This window comes from Pimephales promelas, chromosome 12, assembly GCF_988280905.1.
Source record: "Pimephales promelas chromosome 12, fPimPro1.hap1.1, whole genome shotgun sequence".
NCBI classification, from domain to species: Eukaryota; Metazoa; Chordata; class Actinopteri; order Cypriniformes; family Leuciscidae; genus Pimephales; species Pimephales promelas.
The window spans coordinates 33,770,337-33,787,700 of NC_142780.1; the positions used below are offsets into that span (position 1 = coordinate 33,770,337).

General features: G+C 38.8%; 1 protein-coding gene across 2 annotated transcripts in view; it reads right to left on the minus strand.

Moving 5' to 3' along the window:
* LOC120491116 (mannosyl-oligosaccharide 1,2-alpha-mannosidase IA) overlaps nt 1–17,364 on the minus strand; it is a 239,765-nt gene that overhangs the window by 88,134 nt on the left and 134,267 nt on the right. For both annotated transcript variants that reach the window (XM_039688718.2, XM_039688719.2), the window contains exon 3: nt 2,484–2,599. In XM_039688718.2, the coding sequence (XP_039544652.2) occupies nt 2,484–2,599 (116 nt within the window). The remainder of the gene's footprint in view (nt 1–2,483; nt 2,600–17,364) is intronic.

The window sequence follows — 17,364 nt, forward strand, 5'->3', positions numbered from 1 at the left end:
ACACTGCAACTCCACCACCACTGGACTCATGATGTGATGGAAAGAGATCTGCAGGACTTTCATCACAGTGATCTAACTATTGCACAACTCTACATGCGCTCTAAACAATGCTGGGTTGTTTTACCCCAAATTTGGGTGAAATATGGACAAACCCAAATGTTGGGTTAAAAATGTCATTTCAAATTATAACCCAACTTCAACTTTCAACTGTAAATGTTTTAATTTGGGTTTGGGTTTGTCCATATTTGACCCAAATTTGGGTTGAAACCAAATTCAGAAATTGAGAACTGTCACCCTTTCAGTTCATGATTGCGTTTTTTAATTAAACTAACAGAAAGAACAATTAACTGAATAGCATTTCATACATTTCTTTAGATTGTATAAGCTGCTTCTTCAGCCCCTATCTGGAGACTTTAGGGTCAATTATGGAAATGGACAAGAAATACATTTTTCCACCATGGTCCATAAAATGAAAGTTGAAAAGATGAAATATATTTTAAGGATTTCATTTTATGGGCTGTGGTAGAATAACCGTAATATTTCTGGAAATACTCCACAGTATGTGTTGTGTGTCTGAACATGTTTATGAGTTATTCATACACTTGGAAAGACCAATCAGAATGCATCATTCATATGCACCACTGGGCCTCTCACTAGCACAACATTCAAAATACCACTGGTGCCTTTAATGATCTGCCAAAAAACCTTCAGGATAAATCAGAGCAGTTTGCCACTGTGCATCAGAATGCAATAAAACCGTTTTGCTTGAGCAATGACAGCAGACGAATGACAGATTTTAACAAGCCGTTTTACACTGTCAAAAATCTCAGTATCAAGAGTTATGAAAGTCAAACTTCTTGATGTCAAAGTAGAAAAGTGTCCAGATTAACCAACTAAACTAGATGACCCTATTTTCTAGACAGCAAGCATCCAATGTGATTTTTTTTTTATACACAGCTACATCAGCTTTATTTTACCCACCGATCTGGAAAAAAAAAATAATAATTTCGAAATATTAATTAATTTCGACAAATGTAAGGGTGGGCTTATAAGCACCATTAAGCAACTACCCAGAACACTAAACCACATAGCAATGATAACCACAACTACCGACAACTCCTAGTCTCCTAGCAACACCCTATCAATCATTCAGAAACCTAAGTAACCATTTAGCAACAGCTTAGCAACTACCGACCACATCCTAGTATTCTAGCAACACCCTAGCAACCATTCAGAACATCAAAACAACTATCCACAACATTCTAGTTTTTTAACAACACCCTAAAAAAACATTCAAAACAACTAAGGAACCACTTAACAACATCTTAGCAACTACCCGGACGAGCCCCCATCAGTATGCTAGGAACACCCTAGCAACAATTCAAAGCAAAAATAAAACAAATCAACACAATATCCTTCTGTTTTAACAATGCCCTAGCAACCATTCAGAACAAATAAGCAACAACTTAGAAACAGCCTAGCAACTACCCACCACATCCTAGTATCATAGGAACACCCTAGCAACCATTCAGGACATCAAAACACCAGAAAGCAAACCAAAATAAAACAAAGCAACAACTTAGTCAAGTCACATTTATTTATATACCGCATTTTACAATACAGAGTGTTTCAAAGCAGCTTTACAGAGATAACAGGAAAATAATGTAAAAAAGTTTGTTTCCAGAAGAAAATAGCGTCACATTCCAGCTTAAGTAAATTCAGTGATGTTATTTTTTTTTTAAAGTAATTAATTTAATTTTTATAGCTGCATCTCATCGCAACAAACACAGTATCCTCATCTTAACAACACCCTAGAAACCTTTCAGAACACCTAAGCAACCATTTAACAGGCTTTTGTTCTGCTCATGAAACACTGGAAAAATATCTTTCCAAGAAATTATAGTTGACAAAAAACTCCCGACAATATAAGCTGTGGAAAATTGTAAGTAATCTAGGCTTTTTACAGCGGATGCCATTGGAAACACGGTAAGTCTATCCCACACAGCCTCACTTTCATACCTGTCATGGCGCTGCTCTGAATAAGGTCTATGCCATAGCAAATAACCACAACAATCGTGTATCCTAGCAACACCCTAGCAACCAACACATTTAATTAAATTTTCCCTCAGAACTGTCCCTCAGAGAGTAACCCCTGTGCCCTCAGCCCGCTGCAGATGTCTCTTATCAGAGGATGACACTTCTCGTCTTTCTTTCAATCCACGGAATTAGCGCACTTTGAAAGAACTAGCCCAGTCAACACCAAACGGAGGCCTTTCATCCACTCACGAATGTTTGATTTGGAAAAAAAACTGTCTCCGTTCCCTGGACTAGATGTTGGTTAAAAGAAACAATTGATTCCAGCACAGCATCTGATCAATAGAAGTCTTCTACACAAGTGCTTTAGACAGCCCAAGATTGACAGTCTTTCCAGAGCTGCTAACCCACAGAGGAATAGTGATTCCCAACCAACACCGTTTGCTCACCGAGTTCAGGTCCAGGCTGTTTTGGACCCATTCCTTTGCTTCTTCATACTCCTCCATCAGACCCATGATGTACAGCGTGTCCAGAGAATCCACAATAGAAGCCCCTCGAAGACCACCTGCAAACACAATACATGAAATTATTGAGATGTCACGACTTAAAAAAGTGTATTCCACGCGATCGGGGCGAAACCATGTTGCTCTCTGGGATTCACATGTCTATTTATTCAGGTTCAGATGACGCTGCAGAATGATGAACTGATCTTTTATTGTAGCGCAAGCAAACTAAAGGCGGCGAGTCTGCAGCTGCAAAACACACACATCCCCACAACACCAGAGCTTCAGCTGCATTTAATTTGAAGTTATTAAATTCTCTTCACATCCTTAATTAAAAATATTCGGAGGCTTTCATTTAATTCACTCGACCTTAAAGGAGATTGCTCTGGCTTCAGCCCCTTTAATGTAGAAAATACACAAACTGTCGTGCACAAAACAAGGTCTTTATTGCTTCAGGAAAGCGCAGGGAGGCAGTGGATGAAAAGCACATTATATGTAGGTGACGTTGACAAACAATGAAATATTCCCTCCCTCCGATGGGGACGAATGAGGCAATAAAAACAGCCTTGCAAGATACGCTTCAATCTCGCAATGCACGCAGTGTGTCAACTCTTAAACCTCTGATGCGAAATCCCTGCTGCTACACGTTTAATGAGCATTTCAATTAGGAGCTTAAGAACTGTGAAAATGAAATGAAAAACCAACACCCACAGGCCACAGCCTTTCCCATGACCTCCCTAGAAATACTGTAGCAGGGGAAGGATTTTGACAAACTTGGGTGCAAATAAGACGCAGCGTAAATCGGAGCCTTAGGCATCGTGTGCCAGTGCGATAATGTGATGCAACTATGAGCAATGCTGCATGTTACAAAGTGCCATGCTGCACAAAAACACCAGCAAAACCAAAGTGAGTGTGGGAACAACTCCAATGGGTCTAAGAGCTCTAACAAATAACAGATCTTACTAGTGAAAATAACTGGAAAGTCTTCAGTCCCCTGCAGGAAAACTCTGGTGAAGGAGCTGCTGCCAGTGTGTGTTTAGACATCATGTCAGTTTGAACCAGTGTTGTAGTCGAGACCAGCTCACTCGACTCCGAGTCGAGTCCGAGACTAAAGAGAGTCGAGTCCGAGTCGAGACCAAAGAGAGTCGAGTCCGAGTCGAGTCCGAGACTAAAGAGAGTCGAGTCCGAGTCGAGACCAAAGAGAGTCGAGTCTGAGTCGAGACCGAGACCAAAGAGAATCGAGTCCGAGACGAGACCGAGACCAAAGAGAGTCGAGTCCGAGTCGAGACCAAATAGAGTCGAGTCCGAGTCAAGACCGAGACTGAAGAGAGTCAAGTCTGAGTCGAGACTGAGACAGAAGAGAGTTGAGGCCGAGACCAAAGAGAGTCGAGTCTGTGTCGAGACTGTGACCAAAGAGAGTCGAGTCCGAGTCGAGACTGAGACCAAAGAGAGTCAAGTCCGAGTCGAGACCGAAGAGAGTCGAGTCCGAGTCGAGACCAAAGAGAGTCGAGTCTGAGACCAAAGAGAGTCGAGTCCGAGACCAAAGAGAGTCGAGTCCGAGTCAAGACCGAGACCAAATAGAGTCGAGTCCGAGTTGAGACAGAGACTGAAGAGAGTCAAGTCCGAGTCGAGACCGAGACAGAAGAGAGTTGAGGCCGAGACCAAAGAGAGTCGAGTCCGAGTCGAGACTGAGACCAAAGAGAGTCGAGTCCGAGTCGAGACCGAAGAGAGTCGAGTCCGAGTCGAGACCGAGACCAAAAAGAGTCGAGTCTGAGACCAAAGAGAGTCGAGTCCGAGACCAAAGAGAGTCGAGTCCGAGTCGAGACCGAGACCAAAGAGAGTCGAGGCCGAGTCGAGACCAAGACCAAAGAGTCGAGACCAAGACCGAAGAGAATGGAGTCCGAGTCGAGATTGAGACCGAAGAGAGTTGAGACCGAGACTGAAGAGAGTCGAGTCTGAGTCGAGACCGAGACCAAAGAGAGTTGAGACCGAGAGCAAAGAGAGTCGAGTCTGTGTCGAGACCAAAGAGAGTCGAGTCTTTGTCGAGACCGAGACCAAAGAGTCAAGTCCGAGTCGAGACCGAAGAGAGTCAGCACAAATAATGTAGGAAGTGTTGTGTGATGAGCTCGGAGAACACATGAACCTCGCAGCCTGATCGTATGATCTGATACCAGAGCCGAGTGATGGGGGTGTGTGAAAATTTCATCAAATTCACTGAACCACTCGCATTATTTAAAGTAAAAAAAAAATAAAAAAAACAAGGACGTGTTTAGTCATTTACAGAGTAAAAAAAAGTGTGATGTCAAAAGTTTTCTTTAGAATAACTTTGAGTCAGGAACTCACATCAGCAGGGGTCGGATTATCGTTCTTTCTATTCCATTCAAACCATGTGTTATGTTTTACTTCTTAATAAAGTTACGCACCATCTGGTAACTAAACACAAAGCTCAATAAAGCCAATTTTACTTGCAGTTGGCAGTCTGCTCTGCGAGTTTTCATTCTGGATCCTGCACAGAAATATTTAATGCAACATATTCAATATAAACAAGTAACAACTGGGGTAGACTTATGAGCAAAAAAACATTTCATAAATCTCTTTTAATTAAAACAAAAAATATGGAAAAATTCCAATAAAATATATTTTTTCAAAAGCATACGGTCTAATATATGCAGTATACTATATAAAATAAAAATGTGTGATTTTTTTTAGATGAGGATTATACATAGAATACATAGCGTACAGCAGTGGCAGTGGATATTTCTTTTTAAGTACCCTTCTTTATATTGAAATATCAAAATTTGAGGAAAAAGTTATATTTTTAAATATTTAAAAGGAGACACAAATCCTTTTGTGTTTTATCTGACAATATTATTTGGAAAATAAAAAACAAACTAAAGCTACAGGAATAAAGCATTAACTACAACATAATCTGTTTTTAATATTTCATTGTTTCTCTCTTATTTTTGTATGCGTTCATAATTTCTTTGTGTGACAGCCAGGACAAAAATTTGGTTATATTGCGTTAAAATCTTAAACAAGTGTTGAATAATTTTTCGATAAAACTTGATGTCAATTTTCCAAGGCCATACATCCCTTTTGGCCACTATTTTGCTTTAGATGTTGATTAAGTAAGTTAGAAGTGATCTGTTCATTTATTACGGACGGTCTGAGCAAATCAGGGCCCTGTCCAACCATCTCTCGCCTGTATGATCTGATGCTTCTCTCAACACAACATCAGTCTTCTTTATCAACTCTAATCACGTCAGACGTCCTGGGAGTCATTCATCTTCCTTCATTTTGCCTTCGCTCATCATTTCCTTCTAATCAAGCTTCACGCCCATCTGAAAGTGCGGGTCGGCTTTATCTTTGACCCAAGCTTAATCCCGATACGGGCCAGCTAATGAGGTCACCGGCAGAGGACGTCACAGGGGCAACACAGCGCCTCTCAGATCCCCGAGTGATTGCGGATCCGTGGCGTGTCCCATTTCCTGCTTCTCTTATTAGGAACAATGTGGCATATGGCCGACTGCTATCAGCCTCCTCTAGAGACGCTCACTCGCATTTGTCACTCTCAGACCCGGTCGGGGTTTCATCTCAGGCAAAGAAAGCGAGTGATAGAACGAGAAAGATAGCAGGACCACTGACTGTCACAACCTATCAGCTGTTCTATCACAACGCCATCTCTACATCTCTATATATCTCAACACCACCTCTATCTCATCTCTTTCAACCCTAAAAATAGTTATGAAATTACTAAATAAATCATGAAATAAAAGAAGACAAATCTCAAATCTCATTTGTATTGCCTATACAATAAATAAATAAATGTATATATTAGATTGTATATATATATATATATATGAAGAGTTCAGATGCAAAAGCCTCTAAATGCCATTTGAAATTTTCTTCTTTAATGATGATTTTTATCAAGCTTGTATATTTAAGTTCAGTAATTTCACTTAAATAACAATTAATATGTAATTATCATTGCCATTTAAGTGAAATCACTGAACTTACTCAAGCTTGATAAAAATTATCATTCTAGAAGAAAATTTCAAATGGCACTTAGAGGCTTTTGCATCTGAACTCTTCATATATCCTATTTAATTTATATACAAACACTCTTAAAACGGCCTAAATGAAAGCCAACACACAAAAGATCTCTACGAACATTTCATACATCTACTAAACAGATTAAACACACTCATGTGTCCCATCAATGCTTGCAAAATCCAGATGAAAAACGCAACACCTCGTGCTTTGCTCCAAGAGCAATACTTGTGATTTGATGACATATTACATTAGAGGGTGGAGGAGAAAGAAAATGATCTTTAATTCAACGAGTTCCAGGTCCCGGAGGCTGCCGGCGCTGAAGCGTGGCAAAGTCCTATTGAAAACAGAGGCAAAGCACTACTGATTGATAGACTCAGATGAGGCGAGGAGCAGATCAATCCATCACAGCCAGCACAATCTTACTCATTACCTCGGCTCCACCCCAGGAGACACGACACACGGGCCCTCAAACCAACACTGACACTGATTCACAAACACTTATTCACAATGGAGTACTTCCACTACTATTTACTGAGCACTGGGCAGAATTCGCTCTATGTCACAGAACAGTATGCATTCACTGAATATTCAATTACTCAAACATAAACATTTTTCGACCTCATGACATCAATAAAGTTGCATGCCAGTAGCATCTAAAATCGAAAAAAAGAAATGCTGCGCCTCAATTCGCATACTATGCGTCCTAAATAGTATTCGAAAATAGAGTTATACGTCCCAAATTGTAGTATGTTGAAATGAGTGTTACAAAGAGACCTGGATGGTCGACTATTTCCGGTCAGAATCCGAAGTGGAGATGCATACTTTAACGGCTGATATCGCCCACAACCCATCGCGCATCGGACGAGGATTCGGTTAGAACTACAAACACGAGTAAAAGGTGTTTAAATGAACTACAGACATGGAGGACGCGTGAGTCCGACGGTTGTGTATAGAGGTTTAGATAAAGGGGTTTAAGTGATTAATTATCATTATCTAACCTGACAAAAATGTATTTATTCAATGTTGCAGATACGTTTAGCCATTAACAATAAGCAGATGACAAAGTAGTATGTACCAAAAGCTTGCTACACACTCAAAATGTACTTTTTCTTCACAAAAAGAGTACATACTTTTAGGGCGTAGTATAAGTAGGCGAATTGGGACGCAGCAAGTGTTTATTTCAGTTTTGTTTGAACATGACATAGTATTTTTTTTCTACTATGGAAGTCAATGGTGCCAAACAACTGTTTGGTTCCAATTGTTCTTCAAAATATCTTCCTTTGTGTTCATCAGAATTGAGAATGAAAGGTGGTAGTGCTTTACATCACAGTCAGTTACAAAAATCACTCAATACATGTTTTCAACAGGTATCGGTTTATTTAGTTTAAGAGAAACATTGCTTTGACATACCATCTTTGTCGTACTGGCGTCTCCGGTTTGTTTATGTAAACTAAAGGAAAATTTGCCGCAACTGTGGGGTTTGAATGACGCTATGACTTCCGGGTCAATAGAAAAATGATCCGGAGTTTGAGTAAATATTTTGTAGCTCTTTTGCTTGCCAATTGTCAGCTGAAACTGTAGAAATGATATTCTGTAATTTTCTAGTTTTCTAGAGGTTGTATTTCATGCTGTTTTTAAGCGTTGTCATCTAAGCCACCCCTGTATCATAATCATGTGTTGGTATGTTCCAATTAGGGGTGTGCGATATGACGTTTTTTAATCGTGGACGATCATTATTATTTTGATCGATCATTATTTGCATAAGCCTTGCCGGTTAAACATTTAATTCATGCGCTGATGCGCTGTTCTAACGTTCGCTTTCCTGACCGCATAAATTACCCCCGACACTCACAGGCACTAGAAGCCTGTCAAACAGCGCCAGAATACTGGACTAAGTTATCTTTCGAGTCTTATTATGCTAATACTGTTAAACACACACAATGTTTACATAAAGGCTATGTCTAAAGTGAAAGCAAACATTTGAGAGAATATCTGGTGTAGTATGCGTCTATATTAAACGCGTCGCGTGCTGGTCTAAAAGCGACAGGAATAAATTGTACTGCCGCTTGTCCTTAAAGGGATAGTTCAAAAAAAAAAATAAAAAAAAATCTGTCATTATTTACTCACTCAAATGTTGTTGCAAACCTGTATTCATTTCTTTCTTGTGCTGAACACAAAAGACGATTTTTTTTAATGTGGATAACCAAACAGTTGCTGGTCCCCATTAACTTCCAGGAGAGAACCTATAAAAAACTATAAGGGGACCAGCAACTGTTCGGTTACCCACATTATTCAAAATAACTTTTATTTTCAACAGAAGAAAGAAACTTATTCAGGTTTAAAACATCTTGAGAGAGTAAATTAAGACCATTTTCATTTTTGAGGGAAAAATTCCTTTTAGTGTTAATAAAAGAAAAAAAAACACAAGGAGTAAATCACTGACTAAGAACTTTAATAGTAGCTTTAATAAGAATTAATTTATTCAGTGAAGTCTATGTAGTGTTTTAATTTCATATTTGTTCATTTAATTACTTTCTTCAATGCTATACTGCCACTGTAAACTTACTGCATCTGAAAAAATAAAGCACTATTTATTTCGTTTAAATATTCATTTGTGTAATGTTTATCTTGTCTTATTTTTTTAATAACAAAGAAAATAATGACAAAGATTTTTTTTCTTCGCCACTGGTGTTACCTAAGGCTTTGTTTTTAACATAGGGCCATAGTTTGGCTGTAATGAACAGCCACTTGCAAAATATTAAAACCAACTTGAAAAAGAATCGTGATAAAAAATCGTGATCGTGATTTTCCTAAAAAAAATCGTGATATGATATTTTTTCCATATCGCCCACCCCTAGTTCCAATGTAGCCCCACCCCATTTCTGTATTTCATAGCCATCTTGCATAGTATGAATGAATTGCTCATAAAAAAAAATTCCCGGACATCTGCTTTACAATGCTCATGATAAACATTACAATGCTCATGATAACTTTTGTTAACTCTACAATAAGTAAATCCACTTCACCAGCTAATTACTCCTCGACAGCGATGCCATAGAAATATACAGAGCGACCGCAAAAACGGAAGTTCAAAGACAATATTCTAAAGATGACGGCGCCCACGTTTCTCTGGTGCATAAGGTCTATAAAGTCTAGTATTTTCATTGTCTTGGAAGCTTGGGGTGAAAGGACATAAGTCTGTCCTTGCTCTAATATACTGACTTGTGTGTTAAGGTCAATTTTCAAACTGTTAAATATTTGTATTATTATTATTTTTTTTTTTGGACTCTCATGTCAATTTACTTTGTTTATTCAAAAGTGTTTTTTTGCCTTTCATTGGCCTTAAAGGGTTAGTTCACCCCAAAATGAAAATTCTGTCAGTATTTACTCACCCTCATGTTGTTCCAACCCCGTAAGACCTTCGTTCATCTTCGCAACACAAATTAAGATATTTAAGATATTAAGATCGCTCCTGCATACAGTCCATAGGCTTCTTGAGGGACTGGCTCTTGCTGTCCTCGAAAAGTCATTAAAGACATCGTTAAAATAGTCCAAGTGACTACAGGGGCTCAATCTTAAGTTTATCAAACGACGAGAACACTTTTGTGCGCAAAAAAACAACAAAAATAACGACTTTATTCCAACTATTCACTTCCTTCTCCATGAGCCTGTAGTCAGTTAACGTAGTGTGATTGCGTAGAGCTACGTCACACGTAGGCTCACTATTGGCCGACGCTGGTCATGTGTGTGTGATGCGGGTGACGTACAATAACAGAAGCTTACGCTATTAAACTAGTATCCTGACTCGTGCAGAGGGAGAAATAAACGAATAGTTGAAATAAAGTCGTTATTTTTGTTGTTTTTTTGCGCACAAAAGTGTTCTCGTCGTTTGATAAACTTAACATTGAGCCACTGTAGTCACTTGGACTATTTTAACGATGTCTTTGATGACTTTTCGAGGACAGCAAGAGCCAGTCCCTCAAGAAGCCTATGGACTGTATGCAGGAGCGATCTTAATATCTTAAATATCTTAATTTGTGTTACGAAGATGAACGAAGGTCTTACGGGGTTGGAACAACATGAGGGTGAGTAAATACTGACAGAATTTTCATTTTGGGGTGAACTAACCCTTTAATTGTGGATAATAAAAACCCCATCTATGCAAACTCATCTAACTTCTCCTGTGTGCTTACTGCTCACGACGATTCAGTCACTTATATATTTTTACTTTTAGTTTTAACGTTAGCACCATCGTCTCTCTTTCGTTTCGCCATTTTTGAAAGTTGTGTTTTGGAAAAGCTTGTGCTCCTATTGGTCAACACTCATACATGTGAAAGAACCGTTGTGGACGACCGTTAAAAAATTAAACATGCTAGTCTTTTTGTCGTGATGTCGTGAAGCATCGCAGACGCGACGTAGGTTGTCGCCCACTATGACACACTAGTTGCTCCAGAGGCATGCGACCTCTGACATGTACAGCAATTGTAAGTCGCTTTGGATAAAAGCGTCAGCTAAATGAATAAATGCAAATGGATTGAATTCATGAAAATGCCTCATTCGCTCAATTCGTAAATATGCAAATTAGCGGGAGCCGGTAGAGCCTCCTGCTCGTGGCAAGCATCAGGCCAGAATAACGCAAGACTCGCCGGCCCTCTCACTCCCGCAGAGACTGACAGGACTCACCACAGCACAAACGCTCTTCACTCTTCATCTCCGGTGGAGGCAAAGAGCGTCAGGTTTTATCATCTGATCATTACCGCTGCGAGGGAAACACATTACCAAACCCGTATGCCTGTGCTTTGAACCAGCGCCTTTCTTCTCCCTATCGTTTGATTGAGGGATGCGTCACGAAGGCACACACACACACGGAGGCGCAGAAGCTCGGCCTGTTATTGCTGCACTCTTTGGTGTTTTGGTAATGAAACGCTCACCAATGAGCCTAATGATGTGTGTGTGTGTGCCCGACCTGAAAGCTGCTGCATACAGGGACAGAAACTGATAGATCAAGGGACATTGCAGCCATAGTCAAAATAAATGGGGGACAGCAGACAGAACGAGAACCAGTGCTTAGCAATGCCATTGATTCATCGCATCTGAGGCCTTGACGGCGTGCAAGAGTGTGTGAGACATAGTGGTTCTTATATACACACACACACAAATCAGAAAATTCAGATTTCCAACTAGTGCGACACAACGCCACTTAACGTAACTTGTGTGGAAATCCAGAAATAAAAGTGTCTGACGTCGCACTAACATGCAGATACAGGAAAGAGTTAATAATAAATGCGTACTTATAAGATTCCTATTGCATTATTAAATAAACTTCTTTAGCAAATGTTTCCAGTGAAAGGAGTGAAAAACATGTTAAATGAATTATACGCCTGTAGAACAAATACTGGCAGCATCCATGTGAAACGGCATCCCATTATCATCTCAGATGTAAAAATGTTTGATTAGCATTTTTTAAGGCGTAAAAATGCCTTAAGATTTGGCAGTCTGCTCAAATAATAAGTAAAACGTGTTAAAGAGCACTACAGATGGTTGTGATTGTTTAAAAACTACAATTATTTAAAATGTTTAGTCATTTAAATAAAATTGAATAAATAAACTAAATAAAAATATTTTAAAAATATTAGTGCATAAAAATGACTAAAACAAACTAAAATTCAAATACAATTTGCATTTACAATATGCCATTGTTGTGTATTGCACATTTTATAGCATAATTCATATTCCATGCTAATATACTGTACAGCAGGCATGGGAAATGTCTCTCCAACATGTTTAGAAAATATAATACACTGCACCACTAACATTATAAGTGATAATTGTGACATTTACATGCATTAGTGGTGTGATTATACAAAAAATAAATAAAAATTACTAATCAGACTTAACTTGAAGTTTTATTCTTAATGAGTATCAGAAGAAGTGTTTGACTTCTGCTTCAACACACACACACACACACACTGCTTGGCTAATGATGATCACAGGGACAGGCCGTGGAGGGACGGCGTGTGTAATCATGCAGTCAAAAGCACAGACGTGCCGCTTTCAAAGACTTCTTCTAATTGGTCATGCCAGGAGCGAGCTGATTCGCTAACACAGCTGCTTCTGTTATGACAACATCTCCAATCTGATTAGTTATCCCTGACGGGGCAATCGCTGGACTGAGGCAGAACTGATCGATGAGCGCACAGGTAGATTGTCTGTGTGATAGTCATCAAGCACAGTGTCTCAGCGCTCAGAGGGCCTTCACCTGGAAACGCATCAGGTTTACATTATATAAACTGGGTTATGATACTGTATCTGCCCATAGTGACATGAGTGAACACAAAATCAAAGCCGACCACATTTAAACACATTGAAAGCACGCTCAATTCATCAGTGCATGTTATCCAAAATTACATTATTAGGCGTAAATGAAAGATTTATGTATTTTAAATTGCATATAAAATTTCCATCCGTTTGTAAAGATTTGACGTAAACAAACGTTTTTGTTGCATTTTTCTAATCACTTTGCATTTAAATATCAAAGATTTACATGTATGAATTGCATTTAAAATTTCCATCCATTTTGATTCTTTTAACATATACTAATAACTTAATGTGATGCAATGAAACTGGTCAGATTTCTGCACTAAATCATGGCATATAATTTGCTAACTATTTGCATCTATTTTATTTAAATAGTCGTTTTTTTTTTTCAAAATGCATTGATTCTAATTGCTTACAATAAGCATCGTGAAATCAATGAAATGGATATAGTTGAAAATAATGAATATGGTTAAATATGGCTAACTGTGAAACAAGCAACATTCAAGATAGAAATTATGAGATTGAAACAAATGGAGTTTATTTGTAATAAATAAATATATAAACTTGGTTGTTGTGTTTTTAAAACACATTCAGTTTATTAGTAATATTACAGAAAAACTATGAGAGAAAAATTACTAATATGCATCAGATTAAGTTGTTAGGTTAAGATTAAATCAGCCACATGGATAGACATTTTATATGCAATTTAGGCCTTAAAGGATTAGTTCACTTTTGAAAAAACTTTTGCTGATAATTTACTCGCCCCCATGTCATCCAAGATGTCCATGTCTTTCTTTCTTCAGTCGAAAAGAAATTAAGGTTTTTGATGAAATTGTTCCAGGATTTTTCTCCTTATAATGGACTTCAATGGGAACCAGGTCCAACGAGGTCCAAACGACAGTTAATAACAGTTTCAGATGCAGCTTCAAATGTCTTTAAACAACACCAGACGATGAATAAGGGTCTTATCATGCGAAACGATCGGTTATTTCAAAGCTTATTCCAAAAATGTAACTTTTCTAAGGACAAATGCTAGCCTTGCTCTATTCTCTGAGGCGCGTTTGCAACGTCACGTAATACGTAATTACGTTCAAAAGGTCACGGGCGACGTAGCCGGAAGTACAGAATCAAAATCGTCCGACATCGTTGTTTTACCTTTTAATTCCTTTTTTGTAAACGGCGTTTGAGTTAGTTTGCACGTTCAACCTATGCGTTCAACTTGTAAACACTGACTCTGTACTTCTGGCTACGTCGCCCGTGACCTTTTGAACGTAATTACGTATTACGTGACGTTGCAAACGCGCCTCAGAGAATAGAGCAAAGCTAGCATTTGTCCTTAGAAAAGTTACATTTTTGGAATAAGCTTTGAAATAACCGATCGTTTCGCATGATAAGACCCTTATTCATCGTCTGGTGTCGTTTAAAGACATTTGAAGCTGCATCTGAAAAAGTTATTAACTGTCTTTTGGACCTGAACCATCCGGTTCCCATTGAAGTCCATTATATGGAGAAAAATCCTGGAATGTTTTCATCAAAAACCTAAATTTCTTTTCGACTGAGGAAAGAAAGACATGGACATCTTGGATGACATGGGGGTGAGTAAATTATCAGCAAAAGTTTTTTCAAAAGTGAACTAATCCTTTAACATTTAAATGCAAAATGAAAAATATGACACAGAAGCATTGTCACTAGTTTGGTGAATTATGAATATTCTGCAGCTGTGCACGGCTTCTAAGGCTGCGGGGATGATGTTCTGGGTCACATGATCTCATTATCGATCTTCAATCTGGCTGTTTACAGATGATATACAGCCCATAATATGATCATCTGAAGGAATCTGCAGACTCTGCAGAACTGAAGTGCACTGGGGAAAGTGCTCTGCTCTCATTTCAGGAGGAGTTGGCCAACAGGACAATTCACACAAAAATCAAGGAATAAGTGACTTAGAATGTAGGGATAAAATTACGTTATTGTCCTAGAAATTCAAACACAGTATTAGTATGGTGTTCCTAATAATCCTTTATATATCAAGAGCTGGCAGATAACAGTTATAGCTTGCAATGAAAAAAGGATCCGATGGATCTGCAGTATTACTCACGCAGAGTTCAAATCATTCACTCTCTGATGGTCCTCATTGTCCCTTCTCAGCTAACATGGCCGGTTATAGAAATTAGTCAAATAAATGCATTAAGCTCTGGAAGATTGAAAACCACTAATCTGCAGAATATGAAACGCAGAAGCATATTAAAATGGAAATTTGCACAATGGACCTCTTGATTGGTGGACACTCTAGTTAATTAGAGCTTGATGTAAAACCACCTTGAAGATTCACCTTTAATTTCACACCATGCTATGCTAGCTCAATAAAACTGTGAAAATGGCCCCAGGAACATATTTACGGTCTGAAACATGATTACATCCATTTACCACTCCATAATTTCAAGCCGTCTACCTAAAACCTTTATTTTTCATTCGCCATTTAATTAGCAGTCCGTACTGTTTGCTCTCGTTCAAGAAGGAAGTTACAGTTTCCTCATTATTACCGTACATCCGCGGCTCCTCTGAAGTTGTATCCAGACGCTACGGCAAATGTAAAACTTCACTAACCCTCCAGGCAAGAGAACAAGTTCATTTCATACCTCTTATTTACCTTTCCTCGCTTCTCTCGGCACTGAGGGACGGATCGCTGCACGCTTGGACTCGACCAGTCCAAAACCATCAACTGGAAAATCACCATCCGCACCTGGCAGCCAATCAGATGCTTTCATGCTCCAAATCAACTTACAGACTCAATTTCAGAGAGCCGAGCAAAGCTGATTGGCTGAGAGCAACATGACTTGGCACAGTCAACATTGAACATTGAATTTCAGAAGTCATTGTGCTCTGGTCATGACAAATGAGAAATGATCATGGAAAATTTATGGGAAATAAGCATTGTTAATCTTGGTAAGTGGAGTGTTTAGTTGTGCTGTGATAAATAAAAGGCAACATTGAATCGAAATCATATTATTGATCTGCCTTACTTAAAGGAGTAGTTCACTTTAAAAAAAAATTGCTGATAATTTACTCACCCCCATGTCATCCAAGATGTCCATGTCTTTCTTTCTTCAGTCGAAAAAGAAATTAAGGTTTTTGATGAAAACATTCCAGGATTTTCTCCATATAATGGACTTCAATGGGAACCAAACGGTTCAAGGTCCAAAAGACAGTTTCAGTACAAACTGCAAACTGTTCAAAGGGCTTTAAATGATTCCAGATGATGAATAAGGGTCTTATCAAGCGAAACGCTCATTTAATAAAAAAAAAGTTTTATCAGCTCAAATGGTCGCCTTGCTCTGTTCTGTGATGCGCGTTCGTGACCTGTTCGAACTAGTTCATCAAAATGAACGAACCTTTTCCCGAGTCAATTCGCTCATTTCGTTCGTTGAATGAACCAAATGACAGGAAAAAAGATTTGTTCATTTTGATGAACGAGTTCAAACAGGAGAGTCACGAACGCGCATCACAGAACAGAGCAAGGCGAGCATTTGAGCTTATAAAACTTAAACTCTGTTGTTATTAAAAAAAAAAAGAGTGATCGTTTCGCTTGATGAGACTTTTATTCATCGTCTGGAATCGTTGAACAGTATGCAGTTTGCACTGAAACTCTCATTTGGACCTTGAACCGTTTGGACCCCATTGAAGTCCATTATATGGAGAAAATCCTGGAATGTTTTCATCAAAAACCTTAATTTCTTTTCGTCTGAAAAAAGAAAGACATGGACATCTTGGATGACATGGGGGTGAGTAAATTATCAGCAAAAGTAAAAAAAACAAAAAAACGACAGCACAAATGTCAGTACGCCCTCAGTCACTGCAATCCCTTAATGAGAATAGATGTATATATATATGTGTGTGTGCAAGTGAGATATGAATTACAACAGAAGCAAATTCATTTAAGTTGTTCCTGCATAACCAAAACAGCATAAATATAAACCGAGGAAACTAAAAGCGGCTCTCGAGGTCATCGATGAGCTTAAGGGATTCTGGGTAAACTGGTCAACAGCGATTAGTGAGCGCAGTAGATAAGGCCGTCATGACGACCGGACGTCATGATGAAGACATGATCTCATCGCCAGCGGACTGAAATATCCCAAAGTCCTTTATTTTCCAGTCCACTTCTGACTTATTTCCATCTAAGTCGTTACTGTAACAAATTCCCCAATCTCCTTTAATCCTTCTGCCTCGGCAAACATTTGTGGCCAGTTTTTCATTATCTTGCTTGTAATTCCCAAAGGATTCCCTGGCGATTTTCCCTTAATCTTGCCTCTTTTTTTTATCTGAAAGTGAAAACAGACAGCGTTTTTGTCTTTGAATCAATGCTAGTCGACGGATACGAGCCTTCTGATGGACACAAAATGAAGTCTGTCTGTCTGTCTGTCTGTCTGTCTGTCTGTCTGTCTATCATCTATCTATC